This window comes from Sabethes cyaneus, chromosome 3 (assembly GCF_943734655.1).
Source record: "Sabethes cyaneus chromosome 3, idSabCyanKW18_F2, whole genome shotgun sequence".
Classification (NCBI taxonomy): Eukaryota; Metazoa; Arthropoda; class Insecta; order Diptera; family Culicidae; genus Sabethes; species Sabethes cyaneus.
In genome coordinates, this window is record NC_071355.1 from 184,503,614 (window position 1) to 184,525,884 (window position 22,271).

The 22,271-nt window shown below is 41.8% G+C and overlaps 1 protein-coding gene across 1 annotated transcript; it reads right to left on the reverse strand.

Moving 5' to 3' along the window:
- Nucleotides 1–21,008: 21,008 nt before the first annotated feature.
- Nucleotides 21,009–22,010, reverse strand: LOC128740486 (carbonic anhydrase 13-like). The gene has a single exon (XM_053836028.1). It carries the CDS (start codon nt 22,008–22,010, stop codon nt 21,009–21,011), a length of 1,002 nt encoding a protein of 333 aa, XP_053692003.1.
- Nucleotides 22,011–22,271: the final 261 nt, after the last annotated feature.

Here is a 22,271-nt window from a genome sequence, read left to right on the forward strand (position 1 = left end):
AATTACTCACTTTTAAACTGTAATTAAGGTGCCAATCGCTTCTATTTTACATTTCAAACTTGTGTTGAGCATATAAGCTTTCTAAATTACATAAATCCTATGAAAAAACAAAAAAATTATTTGCAGGCTTATTCCTTACAATTTTCGCAACTTTTTTCGTAAGATATTACGCCACCAATAAACAATATTACGTATCTGTAAATGGCTCCTGTTTTGAACAATGGTTTCGGTATCCAACAGCCAACGTAAAATTGCTTAATTGAATTATTATTTATGTGATTTAAACGATTTTTTTAAACAAGTTTTAGCGGGGCAAAATGCGCCGTGAGAAGCATGAATTTACTTGCAGTGCAACCAAACGTTAATCGATCTAGTAGCCCATAACCTTTTAGGCAAACGTCAAAATGTTGGTAAAAGCAGAAGGCAAAGTGTTGTTTTAATTCTGATTAGCTCCGAAAAATCCGGTTAAGATGTCGCGAAGCTACGTAAGAAAAACCCACCGTCGGTCTTGGCAGGAGCCTGCCACTTGCGGCGGTAGTGAAAACCAGTGAAAAACAGAGAAAGACGCGTTGCCGGCAAGGTACCAAGAAAAACCCTTGTGTGATATGTTAGCATCGACCGCTCCAGCGAAGATGGGCCTGACGATTGCAAAAGCGCGATCCAGAATAACAGATTTAACTGGTAGGTAGGTCCTCACGCTGTTCTGAGTCGTGCCGGGCTTGCATTAAAATAAAACAGACAGCGCATTTTGCCAATTTGTTGTGGTGCATTTTGACCCTTTGTTGTGGTTCGTTTTGTACACACCTATGCGCATTTTACCCCTAACGAATCTGAAAACAAATTTTCAAATGCCTTATATAATTTCATGATTTAAACGTGTTTTATTGATTTTTATGCTTCAGGACGAGCATGTTAGGTAAAAACTGTTCTACTTTAGGGTTTATAGTCTAGTTTCTGGAAATGCATTCCGCATTGATGAATAATATGATATTCTTCTTAACGTGGGCATTATACCCCCAGTCCCGCTAATTTTTTTTGTTAGATTATAGTCACTTTAACAGTTTATATCATACGTGACTTCTGCGGGGATGGAATTTGAACCCGGGTCCTCAGCGTGAGAGGCGTGAATGCTAACTACTACGCCGGGACTGACCACTGTTGTTAACCTTAATTCTTCAAGATACTAAAAGTCACTTTTGTTAAACTAAACTTCTAATTTTTTACGATAATTATTGAGGCGCTATAACTAATTTTAATCAGTCCGAATGCATTTTAATCGCCAAGATGCTTTCTTAAGCAGTCCTGAATTTTACTGACTTGTCCCAAATTATCGCTGTTATAAGCTTGTGGCCATGACCTCAAATGACGCAAGCTGACAAATCTACTACAATACGGTATATGTTAAAAATGAGTCCTTGATTTTGAGAAATGCTGTAATCAGTGCTTGAAGTAGCGAGGTAGAGATCCTTTTCAGCAGCAGCGAGGTGACGATTCGCTTCAGCACCTGAAAAAAATGCAAGTTTTTTTGTAAACAGTTTTTAATTCATCACATTTCTTTTCGGGAATACACTAAGTTGTGTACTCCCGATGATTCAAGATGATTTTTTTATCAAAAAATTCTGAAATTATGAACAAAATACTGCATTTTAAGCTTCCGTTAATCCGTTCCTTACCCGATGACAGCTCTGTGTGGAATGTTCACATTCAAATGCATTCAAAATTAACATTATATTGCATAATACACACAAAACAATCGGCACGTTAAGTTTACGTGAAAACATATGTAATTCTCATCCACCGCACTTTTCATGTAACGTTTTCCTGAATTGTTGGTAACTTGCACTCATAGTAACCGGTTTACGAGCGATCCCAGTAAATTTCATCAATTTTCCCAATTACTAGCACCTGAATTTCATGTAAATTGCTGTACAGAAGTTTACAAGATTTTTGACGTGGATGGGACGTGTCGGCTGATTGTAATTCCGGAAAGATATTGGCATTTAATTGGATGGGATTGAAAGCTTTTTAGCCCAACAAATTCTCTGTGCGATGGAAAAGATCATGCGGTTCTTCGGTTCTTGAACTAGCAAAGAGGCATCTTATATGTGGTTGATTAACATAATATCATTTGTTCCTAACTCGGATGCACTGGTCAACAATATTCGGTCGAAATTAACAATACAATATGCGTAAAATAATGAAATTCACCTCAAAATCGCGGTTAAATTAACCGATAAAATAAATGACAACTACGCCGTTACATAAACTATGGCTTTTTAATTGTATAAAAAGTTCAGCCGTTGGAAACCAATTTCCACATCCATTCCGAAGCATCAGAGGCCGCAAAAAAAAACATCCAAAGGATAAAATGAAAATTTGCATCGTGGGTACATCATCCATCAGAGAACAGGTTTCCAATTCTCATCACGCTAATGTGAATTTGATTGCAATGACCGTGAATAATAAATTATACACCATTCACCATGAAGTTTGTCCGCCATCATCGATGCATGCACGACCAAATGGACACGGAAACCTATTTTCCGATTGTCCCGAGCGTTGCGATTATAATCCTTGTTTCTATGAAGTATGTTTTTCAGGTAAAAAAGAGTACGTGGAAAAAAAAGAACTTTGCTCTCCACTCATTCTACTGACCGGTACGGATTACTTGTTCAATTTGGCCCCTGCCAGGATCTTCGTGGTACAATTAAACGGCAATCTGCTGTGTTTCATTAGCTTAATTACTCAACGATTTATGGGCATAAAGAACAGCTGAGCGTCGTCGAAGGGCCGAACGTGCCAACGTCGGCCGCTCTACACAACAGGTCCTGGCTGCTTGCATGTGCACTCGCGGGCTATCGACCGTCTATCATCGGTATTCCATTCCCACCGTCGCGTCGTCCTCGTCGTTCCTACCTTGCCAGCACTGGCACCGTACACCCCGCACCCGCACAACCGAGGTTCTATTACAAATTGGATGGCAGTTTAAATAGGAGCTTTTTGCGGTTGCAAATGATTTACTTACTGTATGGTGCCTATTAGGGTGTACAAGTGGCAATCATGATGTACGATGTGGGACTAAAATTAATGTTCGCTCCCGGCGCGACATGGTTTGTGGGTGGACAATTGTCAAATGCTTAAAGAGTTCACACATGTGCACCGAGCCGTGCGGTGGTATTAGGCGAAGGGCCAGTGCGGAATATTCGGTTGAATGGCAAATGATGGCATTTGATATATGCAGTTGTGGTTGACTGAGAATAAAATACTACGCAAGCTGTGGAAAAATATCGTATCCCTTCTCCGCAGTGTGAAAAATATTGCTATTGAAATCAATTGCATCGCGAGACCTGCAACTTACATATGCTTTATCTGGTGAAATTGCTGAAAACATACGTCTACACCTAATAAAAAAGGAGATAAAAAAAATGATTATACACACTTAACAAAAAGCACCGAATTCGGTAAAATTTTACCGAAATCTAAACAGCTGAACGTTCGGTAAAAATTTCGATGGTGCCAAACGACGTTTACAGATCATTAGTAATATTTGGTGCAATAAAAAATTTTACCGAAAGTTCAGCTGTTTAGATTTCGGTAAATTTTACCGAATCGTTTAAGTGTGTACGCTTTACATTATACTACAACATGGAATGATTCGAACTACAACATCGAAAATGATTAAAATGTTTAAAATGATTGAAAATGAACATAAATTTTATTACTAATATCAAATCATTCATAAGCTTACTGGTAATCGCATTAATTTACACAAGAATCTTTCCTCACATTAGAGCCTTTCTCGTAATTAAGCTGTCAAACCATTATTATTAACGGTATTTCCGGAAAATTCAACGATGGATGTTTTAGCAGGTTCTCCGCACCTCCACTAACATTTTGCCGAGCAAGCGAAGGTAAAGGGTAATATTTTGAGCTCATAAATTAACCACAAATTTAGCTTTTAGCATCCGCACCAGTGAGCATATTGCTCTCTGTATGAAATTTGTGCATCAAAACCAAACCATATTTGCCGAGAAATACTAGCTGCTCACTACACTGTTTATGCTCCATTGCGAAAGACAATCGTGGCAGATGATCCAGCACACTAGCACTCCCTGTCTGCCAACGATAACATCCCACGACTAAGCAACAGCTATCGACGAGTACCTAAGTGGTGTTATCTTTATGAAGTATTCTGTTTCATTTCGTAGAGAAACCATACATATTTTGGAAAATTTTCTTTCTGGAAGAGGAAAATTACGTCAGCGCTGGCAGTTTCAGTCTCGATTCAGAGGTAGTGTCGGTGGCTTGAAATTTCCAGCTGCCAGTATGGGAAAATAAGTTATTATGAAGTAATCAAAATGATGTTAATTAACGATTTTCTTTGAGTCCCAATGCACGCTTCAACTTTACCGTCCGTCGGCCTGTTTCTGCTGACGTGCCTGGGTAAAGCATCAAGTGCACAAGGCAGCCTGCATTTCCAATTCCAATTCCGCAATAGAAATTTGAAGTGATCTTCCACTAAGATTTCGTTAACTGTTACGGGACCGCGTACGGATTTGCTTACTTCTTAAGAATACTAAACTATACTACTGCCTACCAATACCAAGGTTACGATTCGTTTTAAAAATTATGTTGAAGTAATGATTTTGAAAGGCCAATCAATTTTAACAACTTTTGACTTCATCTCGAACATAACTCATCGTGAACATCGGAATTGGTTCATAAATTGAATGGTGAACACTGAATGTGGTCGATTTAACGGATATAGGATTCCCGTGGATTCCCGAAAATATCCAAAATACAACCTCTGAGCAGTACCTTTCGTCAAACTAGTTGATAAGATCTTGTAGTTGCATGCGGATCATTTAGCGAAAGCCGAAAACAAACGAAACGCAGTCAAATGTATAGAGAAAAGTAACAATCCTCAGTCATTTCCTTGTGGAACCTAAGAACGCTTGCCAAAACTGTATGCGACTCAGTAAAGTGCAACTTTACGGCATTTAATTTATTAGGTATGTCTCAAGCCAGCAGACAAAGCCTTTAGAAGCTTCTGAGCGGTGAAGCTTCGAAAACAGGGAAGTTGGAAAACAGAGAAAACAGGAAAGTTAGTAAACAGAGAAAACAAGGAAGTCAGGAGGCAGAGAAAACAGGAGAGTCAGAAGACAGAGAAAACAGAGATAACTGAGAAAACAGGAAAGTCAGAAAAGAGAGAAAACAGGAAATTCAGAAAACAGAGAAAACAGGAAAGTCAGAAAACTGAGTGAACTAGGAAGTAAGAAAACAGGGAAGTCAGAAAACAGGAAAGTTAGTAGCCAAAGAAAACAGAGAAACCTTAGAAAACAGGAAACTCAGAAAGCAGAGAAAACTGGGAAGAAAGAAAACAGGAAAATCAGGAAACAGAGAAAACAGGAAAGTTAGAAAACTGAGAAAACAAGAAAGTCAGAAAACAGAGAAAATTGAGAAAACAGGAAAGTCAGAAAACAAAGAAAACATTGAAATCAGAAAACAGAGTAAACCGAGAAAACAGGAAAGTCAGAAAACAGAAAACTGAGAAAACAGGAAAGTCAGAAAACAGAGAAAACTGAGAAAACAGGAAAGTCAGAAAACTGAGTGAACTAGGAAGTCAGAAAACCTAGAAAACAAAAAAAACCTGAGAAAACAAGAAAGTCAGAAAATAGAGAAAACAGGAAGCTCAGAAATCAGAGAAAACAGGAAAGTTAGAAAATAGTGAAGTCAGAAAACAGGGAAAGGAGAGAAAATAGAAAAGTCAGAAATCAGAGAAAACAAGAAAGTCAGAAAACAGAGAAAACAAAGAAACCAGAGAAAACAAGAAAGTCAGAAAAAAGAGAAAACAGGAAAGTAAGAAAACTGAGAAAACAGGAAAGTCAGAAAACAGAGAAAACAGGAAAGTCAGAAAACAGAGAAAACAGGAAAGTCAGAAAACAGGGAAAACAGAGAAAATAGAAAAGTCAGAAATCAGAGAAAACAGGGAAGTCAGAAAACAGAGAAAACAGGAAAGTCAGAAAACAGAAAACTGAGAAAACAGGAAAGTCAGAAAACCGAGAAAATAAAAAAACCTGAGAAAACATGAAAGTCAGAAAACAGAGAAAACAGGGAAGTCAGAAAACAAGAATGTCAGAAAATAGGGAAGTCAGAAAACAGAGAAAACTGAGGAAACAGGAAAGTCAGAAAACCGAGAAAACTTGGAAGACAGAAAGGAAGAAAGTCAGAAAACAGAGTTAAACAAGAAAATAAGAAAACATAGAAAACAGGAAAGTCAGAAAATAGGAACGTGAGAAAACAGAACAATCAGAAAACAGAGTAAACGAGGAAAACAGAAAACAGAGAAAACAGGAAAGTCAGAAAACTTTAAAGTCAGAAGACAGAGAAATCAGAGATGTCAGAAAACAGAGAAAACAGGAAAGTCAGAAAACAGAGAAAACCGAGAAAACAGGAGAGTCAGAATACAGAGAAAACAAGAATGTCAGAAAACTGTGTGAACTAGGAAGTCAGAAAACAGAGAAAGTAGGAAAGTCAGAAAACCGAGAAAACAATAAAACCTGAGAAAACAAGAAAGTCAGAAAACAGAGAAAGCAGGAAAATCAGAAAACAGAGAAAACTGAGAAAACAGGAAAGTCAGAAAACGGAGAAAACATAGAAACCTGAGAAAACAGGAAAGTCAGAAAACAGAGAAAACAGGAAAGTCAGAAAACAGAGAAAACAGTGAAGTCAGAAAACAGAAAACACTGAGAAAACAGGAAAGTCAGAAAACTGAGTGAACTAGGAAGTCAGAAAACAGAGAAAACAGGAAAGTCAGAAAACCGAGAAAACAAAAAAACCTGAGAAACATGAAAGTCAGAAAACTGAGAAAACAGGAAACTCAGAAAACTGAGCGAACTAGGAAGTCAGAAAACAGAGAAAACAGGAAAGTCAGAAAACGGAGAAAACAAAGAAACCTGAGAAAACAGGAAAGTCAGAAAACAGAGAAAACAGTGAAGTCAGAAAGCAGAGAAAACAGGAAAGTCAGAAAACAGAGAAAACAGTGAAGTCAGAAAACAGAAAACACTGAGAAAACAGGAAAGTCAGAAAACTGAGTGAACTAGGAAGTCAGAAAACAGAGAAAACAGGAAAGTCAGAAAACAGAGAAAACAGGAAAGTCAGAAAACAGAGAAAATAGAAAGGTCAGATATCAGAGGAAACAGGGAAGTCAGAAAACAGAGAAAACAGGAAAGTCAGAAAACAGAGAAAATAGAAAAGTCAGATATCAGAGGAAACAGAGAAAACAGAAAACAGAGAAAACAGGAAAGTCAGAAAACTTTAAAGTCAGAAGACAGAGAAATCAGAGATGTCAGAAAACAGAGAAAACAGGGATGACAGAAAACAAAGAAAACAGGAAAGTCAGAAAACAAAGAAAACAGGGCAATCAGAAAACTGAGAAAACAGGAAACTCAGAAAACTGAGTGAACTAGGAAGTCAGAAATCTGACAAAAAAGGAAACTCAGAAAACGGAGAAAACAAAGAAACCTGAGATAAACGGAAAGTCAGTAAACAGAGAAAACAGTGAAGTCAGAAAACAGAGAAAACAGGGAAGTCCGAAAACTGAGAAAACAGGAAACTCAGAAAACTGATTGAACTAGGAAATCAGAAAACAGAGAAAACAGAGCAAATAGGAAAGTCAGAAATCAGAGAAAACAGGGAAGTCAGAAAACAGAGAAAACAGGGAAGTCAGAAAACAGAAAACTGAGAAAACAGGAAAGTTAGAAAACAGAGGAAACAGTGATATAAGAAAACTGAGAAAACAGGAAACTCAGAAAACTGAGTGAACTGGGAAGTCAGAAAACAGAGAAAACAGGAAAGTCAGAAAACGGAGAAAGCAAAGAAACCTGAGAAAACAGGAAAGTCAGAAACCTGAGAAAACAGGAAAGTCACAAAACTGAGAAAACAGGAAAGTCAGAAGACAGACAAAACAGAGAAAATAGGAAAGTCGGAAAACAGAGAAAACAGGAAAGTCAGAAAACAGAGAAAACAGTGAAGTCAGAAAACAAGAATGTCAGAAAATAGGGAAGTCAGAAAACAGAGAAAACTGAGGAAACAGGAAAGTCAGAAAACCGAGAAAACTTGGAAGACAGAAAGAAAGAAAGTCAGAAAACAAAGAAAAACAGGAAAATCAGAAAACAGAGAAAATAGGAAAGTCAGAAAATAGGAACGTGAGAAAACAGAACAATCAGAAAACAGAGTAAACAGAGAAAACAGAAAACAGAGAAAACAGGAAAGTCAGAAATCTTTAAAGTCAGAAGACAGAGAAATCAGAGATGTCAGAAAACAGAGAAAACAGGGATGACAGAAAACAAAGAAAACAGGAAAGTCAGAAAACAAAGATGTCAGCAAACAGATTAAACAGGAAAGTCAGAAAACATAGAAAACATGGAAGTCATAAAAAAGTGAAAATAGGAATGTTAGTAAACAAAGAAATTCAGAAAACAGAACAAAAAATAGACCTGTCGTAACTTGTTTGTTTTAATGACCAGTCGCAATCGTTGTTGAAAGGCGTTACAGTTGGCATGCGCAACATCCTGGGGCAATTAATCCCAATTCTTCTCCAAACGTTGCCTAAAAGTGTCCATAGTCAGCCCTTGCTCCATAGTTTTTCCAGATGCATAGAAGTCGAGAGGATTCAAATCGCTGGCGAAGACGCAGGCTACTCTTTCGAAGAGAAAACTTGTCCTCACACCAAGCCTATGTAGCTTTCGCCTGGTGAAACGGTGCAGAATTTTGTTGGAAGCAATATCGTGCATTATTGTAGTGTTTTACGACGAAGGGAAGCAAATGGTTCTTCAAAACATTAGGGCGTATGAATAAAAGATATAGCGCAAAGGCTTCCATACCGCCTATTATCGATGTAAACTTTAGTGTTGATTTTAATTTCAGGTATAATGAACGGCAATGGAACCTTCAGTTTTTTGGAGAAAAATCTTCATACTATCATCCTAAAAACATTCTGGAACCTTTGAACAGCAAGTTTGTCCCGAGCAATATCAGAAAGATGTGCTGCATATATCCGATCAACCATCAAGGTGATTCTGTAGCGTTTTAGTCCGAAAATAGAATTCACAATCACTGTGCCGTTTGAGCGGGTGCTGATGTCTTTCTGCTCAAGCAACCGTCTGATTTTCAGTCAAATCGTTCACCCTTTTTTTGTATGGAATCAATCGAAGATCGTTTTTAAAAATATTCCTCATGATTGACAACGAAATCTTTACCAATTCCTTGGCCATCTTGAGTCCAGACTGATCTGGTTTCTGATGCTGAACTCGATTTCTAATTCGTTTGATGGCTTCCGGTGTCCTTACAGTGTGTTTACGGCCAGGTTTGGGGAGTATTTTTCCAAGAATAAGTTTCCTGCAATCGCTTAATAGTACGAAAGATTTATTCCGGCTGACTTCAGCTTCTTTAAAATATCACACGTTCGAAAATTTTGCAAAAACAGACCTATCACAAGTTCCCTTTTTTGCGTCCATGATTATCACGACTCTTAAACGAATGAAATTCAAAAAAACTTGCAGGCAGGCTTCATTCTCGGTTTTTTGCTCAGTAGATGCTCATTTGACTACAGCGCCCCAACTAAACAGAATTCGAAAAAGTGGTGTAAAGGGCAATTGTAGAGCTAATAATTATCTACATTATTTTCGAAGAAAGTATAGTTCTATATTTCGTATTTACGCCGCTATGGGGCTGCTATCCAGTTGGTAACCAAATGAGCGCTCTTTTTGCTACCAACGGGGTAGCAGCCCCATAGCGCCGTAAATACGAAAGATAGAACTATACTTTCTTCAACAGTAATGTAGATAATAATTAGCACTATAATTGCCCTTTACACTACTTTTTCGAATTCTATTTAGTTGGGGCGCTGTAGTCAAATGAGCATCTACTGAGCAAAAAACCGAGAATGAAGCCTGCTTGCAGGCTGTGTTAACATTTGAATATTACTCTAAATGAAAAATATGCAAACACATCTGTGATTAACCAATTTTTAATTAAACAAGTCCAAACAACACTAACAGTTATCAGTACTCACCATGTAGTGAATGTAATGTTATTTTCCAACAAAATCAAATCAGTTATCATTGAACCAAATCCCTGGCATACAACTGGAAACTAAAGTCCCCTTTAGTCACCAATTTTACAAGCTATTTGGCAAAAATTTGGTGAAACAAGTGCCAATTTATACACTAAAAATGGTTGCTAATTGTGTCCCGTAACGCTGGAATGTGTCAATGGCTCTTGCATGCTGTATGCGTCTTATATGTTTCAACAAGCAATTGAGTTATGATGTATAGTTACAAATAATTAGTATTTAAGAGTGGATAACATATGTAATAACATATAAACAAACCAACATAATGTAGTCATACATTATAACTCTGCATTTGCATCTGTAGATTGCAATCGTTTATTGTTGCACAAACATTCCTGTGCCTTCCGTGTGCCGCATACTCGGAAAGCCAACCGGATAACTAATCTGTCTTTGTAACTCACCCAAATTGCAGTCTACTCCAGCAAACGATTGAACGATAACATCTTGTTATCTTCTCTGACAAGTTGACATCCGGCAACGTCCAGGTGGAAATTGAAATCAAATCAACCTCCCATCCTCAACGGTGGTGCCAGTCAGTCCGTTCCGTTATTGCTTGTTCCATATTGCAGTAGACCGCACAAACACACAGCCAGACACAGACCCAAACCCAATCCAGAACTCACTTTTCACTTTGCCAAAATGGAACAACAACTCGTTCCTTTTTCTGCACTAGTCGGCATCTCAACTTCCCCCGGTGTTGATTGAGTTTTCACTACACCTGGGTTGTACCCTGATTTTCCCTGCTGAAAGCCAACTACCGAAACCGGTTACCCTTACCTTGGCAGGCCGACTGCAGCAGCCAGCAGTCCGAACCCCAGCCTGGTCGGTGAAAGGGATGCATCTCTTCCCACACATTTTTGGTTTTCTCTAACAATGTTTTGTCATGTCGATTCGGTTGAATTCCATATCCTCCTGAGGTTTGTCCCTCTTTCGGTCGCTGCAACCTCTGCTGCCACATAGTAAGCAGCTCCATCGCATCGCCAGAGTATGGCCTGAGTATGCAGTCTTCTTTCGGTGATAATTTTAGCCAAAAACGGGTGCGGTTTGAGTAACGAATATTCATAAACAATGTTTGAATTACATTTGTGACGTGAAATTGATGCTTGTTGCAGATGTTATGCTGTACTGGCAATCAACACTAATTTTTGGAATATTACTTTTTGTCATGTTCAATGTTCAAATTCGACTCTGTTAAGAGCTACTATTAAATTCACGGGTCTTCGGGATAAAAATTTCTAGCAACAGATTTATCAGCGATGTCCAGTCTTCGTTTTCGCTTCCGTAGGAAGAAACCTACGATTCGTTTCGGATTGAGCCAATCAAATGCATTCCCAAGGCATTTCCATTCTAGCAACGTGTAGTAGACGGTAGTCTGAAGAGAATATATTTCTGCTTTTTGCCAAGTTTTAACTTTTTAACGTTTACTTGCCTTTCGTTTTTGCTCTTCTTATCTTCCGTCGGTATGACGGAAGAAGCAGTTGAATAGTTTATAGTCTCACCTCAGCAAACGAATATATGGTTCGCCTGCCGTCCGGAAGTGACAGTACCTAGGCGAAGTTTTTTAGGTGTATGCCTCCGGTGTTGAATAATGGATTCCATCTGCTTCCGAGTCATGACGGAGTACTTCTTCGGACGTAGGCTAGCTGAGCAACTAGCCACAATAACCGAGGAAAAACTGTATTCTGTCAGTTGGTGGCTCAATTTGCGACCGCATTCAATTATTCATCGAAAGTTAGGTTTACTCTCTATGGATCAATTTCTGATGAATATATCGATTTGATAGCTGACACAAAACTATCATCCCGGACTTATGCTAGTTGCTGAACCATGTCGAAGGAATTTCCCAAAAAGGTTTTCGGTATTAATAAAAAATAAAACAAATCCAGTGTTGGCGAGTTTTGTCACAACAAGCAAGTTGAAACGAAGACAAAATTCGTATATATCCTTAAATAACCTCAAGAGCTACAAGAGAAAGGAATGAAATTTAGCCCATCGAAAGCTAACTATACACAACGGTGACACTATGGTAATCAACCAGCACGTTGATCTTTTATGGTACTAAACATTATCTACCTGGAAAATTGTTTCCCCCCTGAAACAAAGCACAAATTTGCGACCAACTCGATAGGCACCGGCGGCGCTGCTAGCACCAGGTGTTCGTCGGAACCGATAGGTAGGTATGAACTGCTATTTTCCTCGTGCGAAAAAAAACTGGCTGCACAAACAAAGGAAATGACGCTGTCTTGTTGATTTTTGTTGCTCCCAGTACTACTATATCACTTTGCACACACGACCAGCCCGGGCTATCGTTAACAACATGCAGAACAAGGACGAAAAAAATCGCATCCATTTCCTGCCAAGCCGTGTTGTCATTTCCCGAACAGTGAGATTTGGGAAACCGCTTTTCCTGCAAGCATCATATTTTCTTTCCGCTTTCGTGAGTCTTGCAAAAGAGCGATGCACTTTCCTCCAAAACCCTGTCCCGGCTGTGCGGCTCTCTTATCGGGCTAGCTCTGGCAGTGGGGAAAGATGTACGGTGACAGCCCTTCAACTTGTTCATCACATAACCATCGTTATCACGAGGAGCGCAGCGCTATTTTCACTCTACGCCTCTGCGATGTCATAGCAGCTCAGTAGACCCTCCTGTGCGTGATGGTGGGGTGAGGTTGGAATTCCTTTGTGCACTGGTGTTTTCATTTCCTTTACAAATTTCCATTAAGCTGCATGTTCCAATTCGCTCCGAAAAGAAAGTTCTTGTTCCTCAAAAAAAAAAACTGCGTTGCTTCGTGGCAAAACGTTCCTGTGTTTTCTTTTTCCAGCCTGCAGTGACGTTCAAATTGGGCCAAGTGTTTGAACATTTCAGTGGAAAACTGGTGGCTAACTATTCTGATTCCGTTATATTGAACATCAGCAAGCGGTTTGACAACTGCTGACTACAATGTTTATGATGTTGATGTCTTTTTTTATGATGAGAATTTCATCACAACCTATTAGGTGGTTATGGACATGGTATCGTAGCCAGAGTAGATCCATTATGTGTGTCGTCGTGTAAAACACAGCTATGTCCCACACAAAAGCAAGCAAAGCTTTGGGCTTAAACGTCTTCTAAAACTTGATCCTTCTTTATCGACAGACTTTGCAGCCGGCTGTTGTTAGAGTACAAGATAATTGCAGAGCTAGAGCAACGATCTTACTGACTTTATCTAGCAAGCACAGGTCAGCCGAGATTCGAATATTCGACGTTTGGCTTGTTAAACCAGCATCGTACCTTGAAACTAACCGGACGGTGTCCCACACATGGATCGTGAAACATTCAACGATATCTCGGGTGGTAAAGTTATTCAAGGACACCCAGCGATGGTCAGGCAGCGGCAGAAAACCGAAGATAGCTGACCTAGTGAAGTCCAGGAACATGTCTATTCAAGCGACGGATTCGTCAGCAGCCTAAAGCCGGGGTGGCTCGTGCTGTTTCAAGCAGTCGTCTCCATTCAACTCGAACTCGTCGCCAATTTCCCAGTTGTCACAGAAGGTGCAAATCACTTTCGACCTGCTCAAGTCATCTTGCACGTTGAGCCTTCCTATTCCTGCCCAGTCAGCATATATTTCCTGTGTAAAATTAGATTGCAAATAATAGTTACGTACTGATATGTATCCAACAAAATCGTATTCGACGCGCAAAATCCGCTTATTCGTACCATTTTCGAGGCGATACACTTATATAGGTATTTCAATACGATAAGATCCAATTAAGCGCTACCAGCTACATACAGCTATACAACTTTGTGCTGAAAATCGTATATTTGTCAGCTACTAGCATTATAAACGATAGAATATCAATTTGTGCGCGCTTTATTATGCTTTACTTACGATTCCGAATTTGTAAAGAGATATTTACGATACTGTTCGTACACCGATATACGAGTTGGTGCTGGCTTGGTAGTACCGGTGGGGTTATTGAAGAGAACTGTTTTCGCCGCAGTGTCGTCCGGCATCCTTACAATGTATCCCGCCTACCGAATTTTGCCAGATGGACGATAGGAATCTCTCTGAGCAGTGTCTGTAGCTCGTGATTCATACGTCTCCGCCACTCTCCACTTTCATTTTGTACTCCACCAAATATCGTCCGTAGTACCTTCCGCTCGCACACGGCGCATATATTCTCCGTGACCAGTGTCACGGCTAGAAGTTCATAGAGAACTACTAGTCTAATAAGGGTTTTGTACAACGTTAGCATCGTACGGCGGTGTATGCTTCTTGATCTAGACGTCTTGCGAAGGGCAAAGTAGGTCCGATTACCCGCTTGAATGCGTTACTGTATTTCTTTACTAGAGATTCCGCGACCACCAGCGATCCCAAATACACGAACTCATCTACCACTTCAAGATCGTCGCCGTTAATGGTTACCGTCGTTGGGAAGCACGCGGTTGTTTTCTTTGAGCCTCTTCCTTTTATGTATTTGATCATTCGACGCCCAATCCTCCTAGACTCCGCTTATAGTCTGGCGTAGGTTGCCTCCGCCTTCGCAATGTTTCATAGCTAGGTACTATCAAAGTCAACTGCAAAGCCCAAGAGTTGGCTACCCTTGGTGAAAATCGTGCCTCTCGTTTCGATGCCTGCTCGTCGGATCAACCCCTGAAAAGTGATGTTGAATAGCATGCAGGATAAACCGTCACCTTGTCTCAACTCTCGCACGTCTCCAAAGGACTCGAGAGTGTCCCCGAGATGCGCACGAAATACATCACTTGATCCACTGTTAGCTCTGACCAGTCGCGTCAGTTAATCCGGATTCCATATTCAGACATTAGTTACCATAAATGATCTCGATCGATTATATCGTGTGCTGCTTTGAAATCAATTATGATGTTATGCGTGGGTACATTGTATTCCAGAAATTTTTACAAGATCTGACGGATTGTAAAAATTAGGTCCGTATCGGTGAAAGCCGGTATAACAGGATCTGAGAGAGTACCTCGTAGGTGGTCTTTAACAGTACTTTATATTTTTAGTCACCGTAACGTTATTAATACCATGTGTCGTTGATTCTTCTCGGTGAAAAAAAGTTACGTTACGCAGAAAAGGAAAAGAGTCTTTTTTTCACCGAGAAGAATCAACGACACATGGTATTGTCTTTAACAGTGTTATGCCACGATAGTTGCAGCAGTCGAACCTTTCACCGTTTTTTGTAGATGGGACAAATCACTCCTTCCACCCATTCCTCCGAAAGCTTCTCCTCCTCCCAAAATTTCGAAATGACCCAGTATAGAACCGTTGCCAGGCTAGTGAAGAGCCTTTCTTATCGGTATACCTGGAGATCACCAAAACAGAAGGACTCGCTAATTGACCACGTTGTGATTGATGGAAGCCACTTGTTGGATATCATCGACGTTAGAACCTATTGTAGTGCAAACATCGATTCTGACCACTACCTTTTAATGGTTGAAGTGCGCCAAAGACTTTCCATTGTTGATAACATTCGTACCGTCGCTCGCCACGGTATAATTTGGAACGAGTCAAGTTACCTGAGGTCGCTACTGAGTACGCGTAACGACTTGAGGGCTAAACGAAGCCGCTCACGAGGACTGCTGGAATAGCGTTGAAGCAGTTATCAACGGCTCAGCGGAAAGTGCCATTGGGTTCGTAGAGAGGAGTCTACGTAACAACTGGTTCGACGAAGAATACCAGAGGATGTTAGATGAGAAAAATGCAGCGTGGTTGTCGATGCTGTAGCTGGGGACCCGTCAAAACGTGGAATGATATAGATAGAAACGAAGACAACAATCCCACTTTTTCCGGGATAAAAAGCAGCGCCAGGAAGAAATGGAGTGCGACGACATGGAACAGCTGCTTCGTTCTCAGGAAACGCGTAAATTTTACAAAAAAAGCTGAATGTATCCCGCAAAGGCTTTGTGCCGCGAGCTGAAACATGTCAAGATAAAGACGGAGGGATTTTGTCGGATTAGCGTGAGGCGATCGAAAGGTACCAAGACAGCAGGGATAATGACTATATAACAGTACGGTGGATGATGGTAATGTGCCGACCACCACAATAGGTGAAGTGATCTAAATCATCAAGCAGCTCAAAAAGGCAGCTGGCAAAGATGGTATCGCAGCGCAGCTTATCAGATAGGCCCGGACAGGTTGGCTAGCTGTCTGCACTGGCTGATAGTTAGGATCTGGGAAACAGAACAGCTACCGGAGGAGTGGAAAGAGGGATTAATATGCCCAATATACAAGAAGGGCGACAAGTTGGAATGTGAGAACTATCGACCGATCACCATTCTCAGCGCCGTCTATAAAGTGCTTTCTCAGATCATCTTTCGCCGTCTACTGCCGCTAGTAAGTAATTTCTTGGGAAGTTATCAAGTCGGTTATTTGGACGGGCGGTCGAAAACCAAATCGACCACATCTGCATCAGCCGGAAATGGAGAAGGAGCCTTCTTGATGTACGCAACAAACGCAGCGCTGATATTGCATCCGACCATCATCTTGTTATCGCTGAGATACGTCTGCGCGTCGCACGTGTCCAACGACGGGAGGAAAAAGTTGGATGCCGCTACGACGTCCGCCGATTGGAGAATTTTGAAGTGAAAAGGGCCTTCGTCGAACAACTTGAATCTCGAGCCTCGGAGTTGCCACCTGGTGGAACCGTCGAAGAGCAATGGACCGGCATCAAGAACGCCTTCATCACGACCAGTGATGAAACTCTCAGCAAAGCGCGCAGCGGGCGGAGGGAGTGGATTTCGGATGAAACTTGGAGGAAGATCGACGAGCGGAGAGAGGCGAAAACCGGCATTGAGCGAGCGCGGATCAGATCGGCTAAGACAGCTGCCCGATACAACGATACGCCGAACTGGAGAGGGCTGTTAAACGTCATTGTAGGCGGGACAAGAGAGCCTGGACTAACTCCCTAGCCGAACAAGGAGAAACCGCCGCCGCCAATGGTGATATCCGTTTGTTGTATGATATTTCTCGCCGCCTTAGTGGTGCCAGGATGAATACAAAGATGCCGCTAAAGGACAGAGCTGGTAAGCTATTGACTGACCGTACAGAACAGCTTAAGCGATGGACTGAACATTTTGAACAACTCTTCCGAGTTTCAAATGTCAGAGACCAACAAAACCAGCAGCGTATGACGCCTACAGTTCGTCGAATAAATCGCGTGAACTCGGAAGCGCCATCGCTGGATGAAATTGTAGCAGCCATCAAGAGTATGAAATCCAATAGAGCGCCAGGGATAGATCGTATTTCAGCCGAAATGCTCAAAGCTGACCCATCTTTGTCAGCCCAGATGATGCATCAGATTTTCAGCAATATTTGGGAAACCGCAACTTTTCCGGTGGAGTGGATGCAGGGCATATTGGTAAAAGTCCCTAAGAAAGGAGACCTAACGGAATGCGGTAACTGGCGTGGCATCACGTTGCTCTGTATTACTCTCAAAGTACTCTGTAAGGTAATCCTCAACCGGATCCAGGAGAAGATCGACGCTAGTCTCCGGCGGCAGCAAGCTGGATTCCGTGCTGGCCGATCATGTGTAGACCATATCACAACGCTCCGCATTATATTGGAGCAGATCAACGAATTCCAGGACTCTCTTCTGCTGGTGTTCGTTGACTTCGAAAAGGCGTTCGACCGACTCAATCACGAAAACATCTGGCGTAGGCGTAGAGGAGTTCCAGATAAGCTAGTCCATCTCATCGAGGCTCAGTACGAGGCGTTCTCGTGCAAGGTTTTGCACGACGGCGTCTTGTCCGACCCCATAAGGGTTACTGCTGGCGTGAGACAGGGCTGCATTTTATCACCGCTTCTGTTTCTCATCGTTATGGATGAGATATTAGTTGGAGCAATTGACAGTAGACCAAATCGAGGATTGCCTTGGAATCCTCTAACGATGGAGCAGCTAAATGACCTCGACCTAGCCGACGACATTGTCTTGCTCGCACAACGCCGAAACGATATGCAGAGCAAGTTAGACGACCTCTCCGAGAGCTCCCAGGCAGCAGGTCTCACAGTCAATGTAGCGAAAACTAAGTCTATGGTAGTGAACACTGACAATTCCACCAACTTCACAGTAGCGGGAAAACAAGTTGAGCAGGTAGACGCCTTTCAATATCTTGGTAGCCAAACAACGCCCGATGGTGGTACCAACACTGATATAGCCACACGGATCAGGAAGGCCAGGGGTACCTTTGCAGGTCTGCGAAACATTTGGCGCTCAAACCAGATCACTCTACGTACGAAAACCCGAATCTTTAACTCAAACGTTAAATCCGTACTGCTGTATGCCTGCGAAACGAGGTGTGTCTCAGCGGAGACAACGCAAAAACTGCAGGTATTCATTAACCGGTGCCTGCGATACATCATTCGTGCCTGGTGGCCTGATAACTGGATATCCAATGAGGAACTCCATCGTCGGTGTCATCAACGGCCGTTAGCCACAGAAATTCGTGAACGTAAGTGGAAGTGGATCGGGCACACCTTGAGGAAAGGAGCGATCGAGGTTTGCAGAGAAGCACTCGACTGGAATCCACAAGGACAGCGTAGAAGAGGCAGACCCAGAGGCTCCTGGCGACAGAGCTTAGCCAACGACATCCGGGCTGTAGACGAGAACCTGTCGCCAGGACCCAGGAAAGCCATGGCGGGTAACCGTCAGCAGTGGAGATCTCTGATTTCATCCCTTTGTTCTGCCGGACCAGCGGACATGGACTCATAAGTAAGTAAGTAAGTCTACATCGGACCAAATCTTTGTGCTGCGACAGATCCTCTGAAAGTGTCGTGAATACCAATTCCCTACGGCCACCTACGATACCATCGACCGTGAAGAAATTACTATGGAAAATTTTGGACGAAAACAGCTTTCGTGGAAAGTTGACCAGACTGATTAAGGCCACGATGGATGTTGTTTGGTGCTATGTCAGGGTATCTGACGCGTTATGAAGTTCGTTTGAAACACGTAGGGGCTTCGGCAAGGCGATGATATTTCCTGTCACCTTTTCAACATCGCGCTAGAAGGTGTTATGAATCGTGCGGGTTTTAACATGCAGGGCACGATCTTCAATAAATCTAGCCAATTTTTCTGTTTCACTGACGACGTGGACATTGTCGAAAGGACGTTTCAGGTGGTCGTTGAGCAGTATGTCAAACTGAAACGTGAAGCGTTGAAGACTGGATTAATGGTGAATACGTCTAAAACCAAGTATCTGTTAGCAGGAGGAACCGGGCGTGATCGAGCTTGTATAGACAATAGTGTGGTAGTCGACGGAGTCGAGTTCGAGGTGGTGGATGAATTTGTATACCTCAAATCACTAATGACGTCGTATAACAACTGCAGCAGAGAAAGACGCAGACGTATTCTTGCCGGAAGTCGAGCTTACTGTGGACTACACAAGACCCTAAGGTCTGGTACACTTCACCTCTGTACCAAATGTATCATATACAAAACGCTAATAAGACCGGTAGTCCCCAACGGGCACGAAATGTGGACAATACTCGACGGGGACTTGAAAGCATTGGTCGTTTTTGAATGTCATGTGCTTACAACCATTTTTGGCGGTGTATATGCGAGCGGTATATGGAGGAGAAGAATGAACCATGAGCTGGCACAGCTCTTCGGCGAACCCAGTATCCAGAAAGTTACCAAAGCTGGAAAGGTACAATGGGCGTGGCATGCTGTGAGAATGCCGGACAACAACCACGCAAAATTGGTGTTAGCCTCGAATCCGCGCAGCGTGCTCGATGGTTAGGTCAAGTGGAGCAAGACCTGGAAAGTGTGGGACAGCCGAAAAATTGGAGACGGACAGCCAAGGACGCAGTTTGTTTAAGAAACATTATTATCTTGGTGAAATTCTAAAGACATTGCAACAGGATAAGTAAATAGTTGATGCGCGAGCACGTTGTATTCCTGACATTTTTGCAAAATCCATCGAACGGCAGGTCCGTAGTTGCGCGAGCCCCCATGAAGCCCGCCTGACAAATCCCTATGAAATGTAGTGAAAGCCGGTATAACAAGATCTGAGAGAGTTCCTTGTAGGTTGCTACAAGGACCGTTATACCACAATAGTTGAAACAGTCGAACCAATCACCCTTTTTGTAGATGGGATAAATCACTCCTTCCATGCATTCCTCCAAAACCTTATCCTCTTCCCAAATCTTGGAAATAACCCAGTGTAGCACCGTTTCCAGCTTTTCTCGGGTCTTTCCAGTGGCTATTTTCCGGATCGTAAGATTCGGGCTCAACTAAGCACCTTGGGCTTAAACGTCTTTTTAAGACTTGACCCTTCTTTATCGACAGACTTCACAGTCGGCTATTAGAGTACAGGACAGTTACGGGGCTAGTGCAACAATCCTTCTGACTCTATCTAGCAGCACCGCCTAGCCGGGATTTGAACATACAACAAATGGCTTGTTAGACCAGCATCGTACCTCAAAACCAACTAAGCGGTTCGGGTTCGACTAGTAAGTAATAAATCTCTGAAATATTTTAGAAGGAAAATTAAAACACTACCGAAAAGGTATTATAAAACAATAAAAGTCTAGTCAAATCCAGAAATGTTGATTTAATTTTTTTTAACACGCCAAGGATCGCCTCAATTATGTCAGTTTATTATAGTACGTAATTTCTAATTAATTTTTTCGTACTAATAGGCGTCGTTTCATGTCGTATTCTTTCCTCACAGTTATCGTTCATCAACGACTTGCTTAATCACGGTAGCTGTTTACAGTCACACAATGTTCAATCGAAAGTGATGATAACATTTTGTCCAAAATCTACATTATTTGTCTACAATCCTGAATTCCCGACAATATAGAAATTTGACAAAATCATTTAATTAAAATTATCATTGCATAATACAATTAATTTATTCTATTCACCGGCCTAATTTTCACTGCTGCTACTGCTTTCTCGCCTATTGCTCATTTCCCGTCTCAACGCTTCAATAAACTGCTGACAGCCACCGGGAGCTCCGATATCGATATCCATTCGATCCACCAACCAGCGATTATCCCGATATCTTGGATGGGGCAGCGGAGAAAGCGTCCAATTGCTGCACGGTGTCCGGGGATTCACGTGAAAAAGGTGCCGATCCTTTCCGTCGGCGACTTGCGGTGGTTCTCGAGCAATTATGCGCATTCGTTGATCCAGCAGTTGCCGGAACTGGGCTAGCTGGTGAAAATCGATGCATTCCTGTGTACGAGAAAGCAACCACAGCATCGGGTGGCTTTTGGATTGTGCTTTCGTCGATCCCCAGTAGAGAAAGTAATCGTCAGTGAAAGCATGAAACAAGTTGACAATCGGAAAGGGTGTCAATTTGATGACACTGTCCGGGAAGATGATTTCCTTTAGGTTGGTGATGACCGGTTCTAAGAACTTGTTAGGAGTGGACTTCAAGCTGAAGAAATATACTAAACAAAGCACTCCGCCGATGTGCTTGAGAGCATCCTCGAGCGTATCGTATTGGTCATTGAAATGAACGACGTGCATTTCCAGTGGAAGTGGCGTTCCGTCGATAGTGTGTTCGCTGCCTTCTACAGCCGAATTGCCCCAGTGGAAGTGCAGTTGGGAGAACACATATCGACCGTCCAGATAACCGCACTTGAGGCCAGGATATACCCCATCTTCCCATTTGGCACTAAGGATGACAGTTTCTCCGGTGTTTGTCAGTTTGATTTTTGTCGGTAGCTGGTCATAGTTTTGCCAGCTTACCGGTGGAAGCTCGATCTGCTGGCTACGGTTGATATTGATGTCAATCGGAGCTGGGAGGGTGGCTTCGTCCTCGGCTAGTGCCACGACGATTTTGGATGGGTCTTCGCTGAAGCTAGAATTCGTTTCTTCCAATGCCTCATCAGCTGTGTCAGTCGGTAGAGGAATTTGATTCATTTTTGTCGAAGTTTTCCTGACACGATTTTTCCTGGACTGCTTAGTTATTTAGTAATTCAATAAAAATACTTAGAAGACAAGATCGCATGGTTAGCGTAGGACTACGTTAGGCAGATTTTTACTGTAATCTAGTATCTTGAAAATCAAATAGCATGAAGGTAATGTATTATATTCTTCTTAAGCTATCAACTACTATTTATTGTTCATAATTACCATTTAATCGCGAATTTTCTTGTCCTTTAGGACTCATGTATATTTAAA

Coding starts and splice junctions, on each gene's coding strand:
- LOC128740486 (XM_053836028.1), bottom strand. CDS start 22,010: ATGAATCAAATTCCTCTACCGACTGACACAGCTGATGAGGCATTGGAA.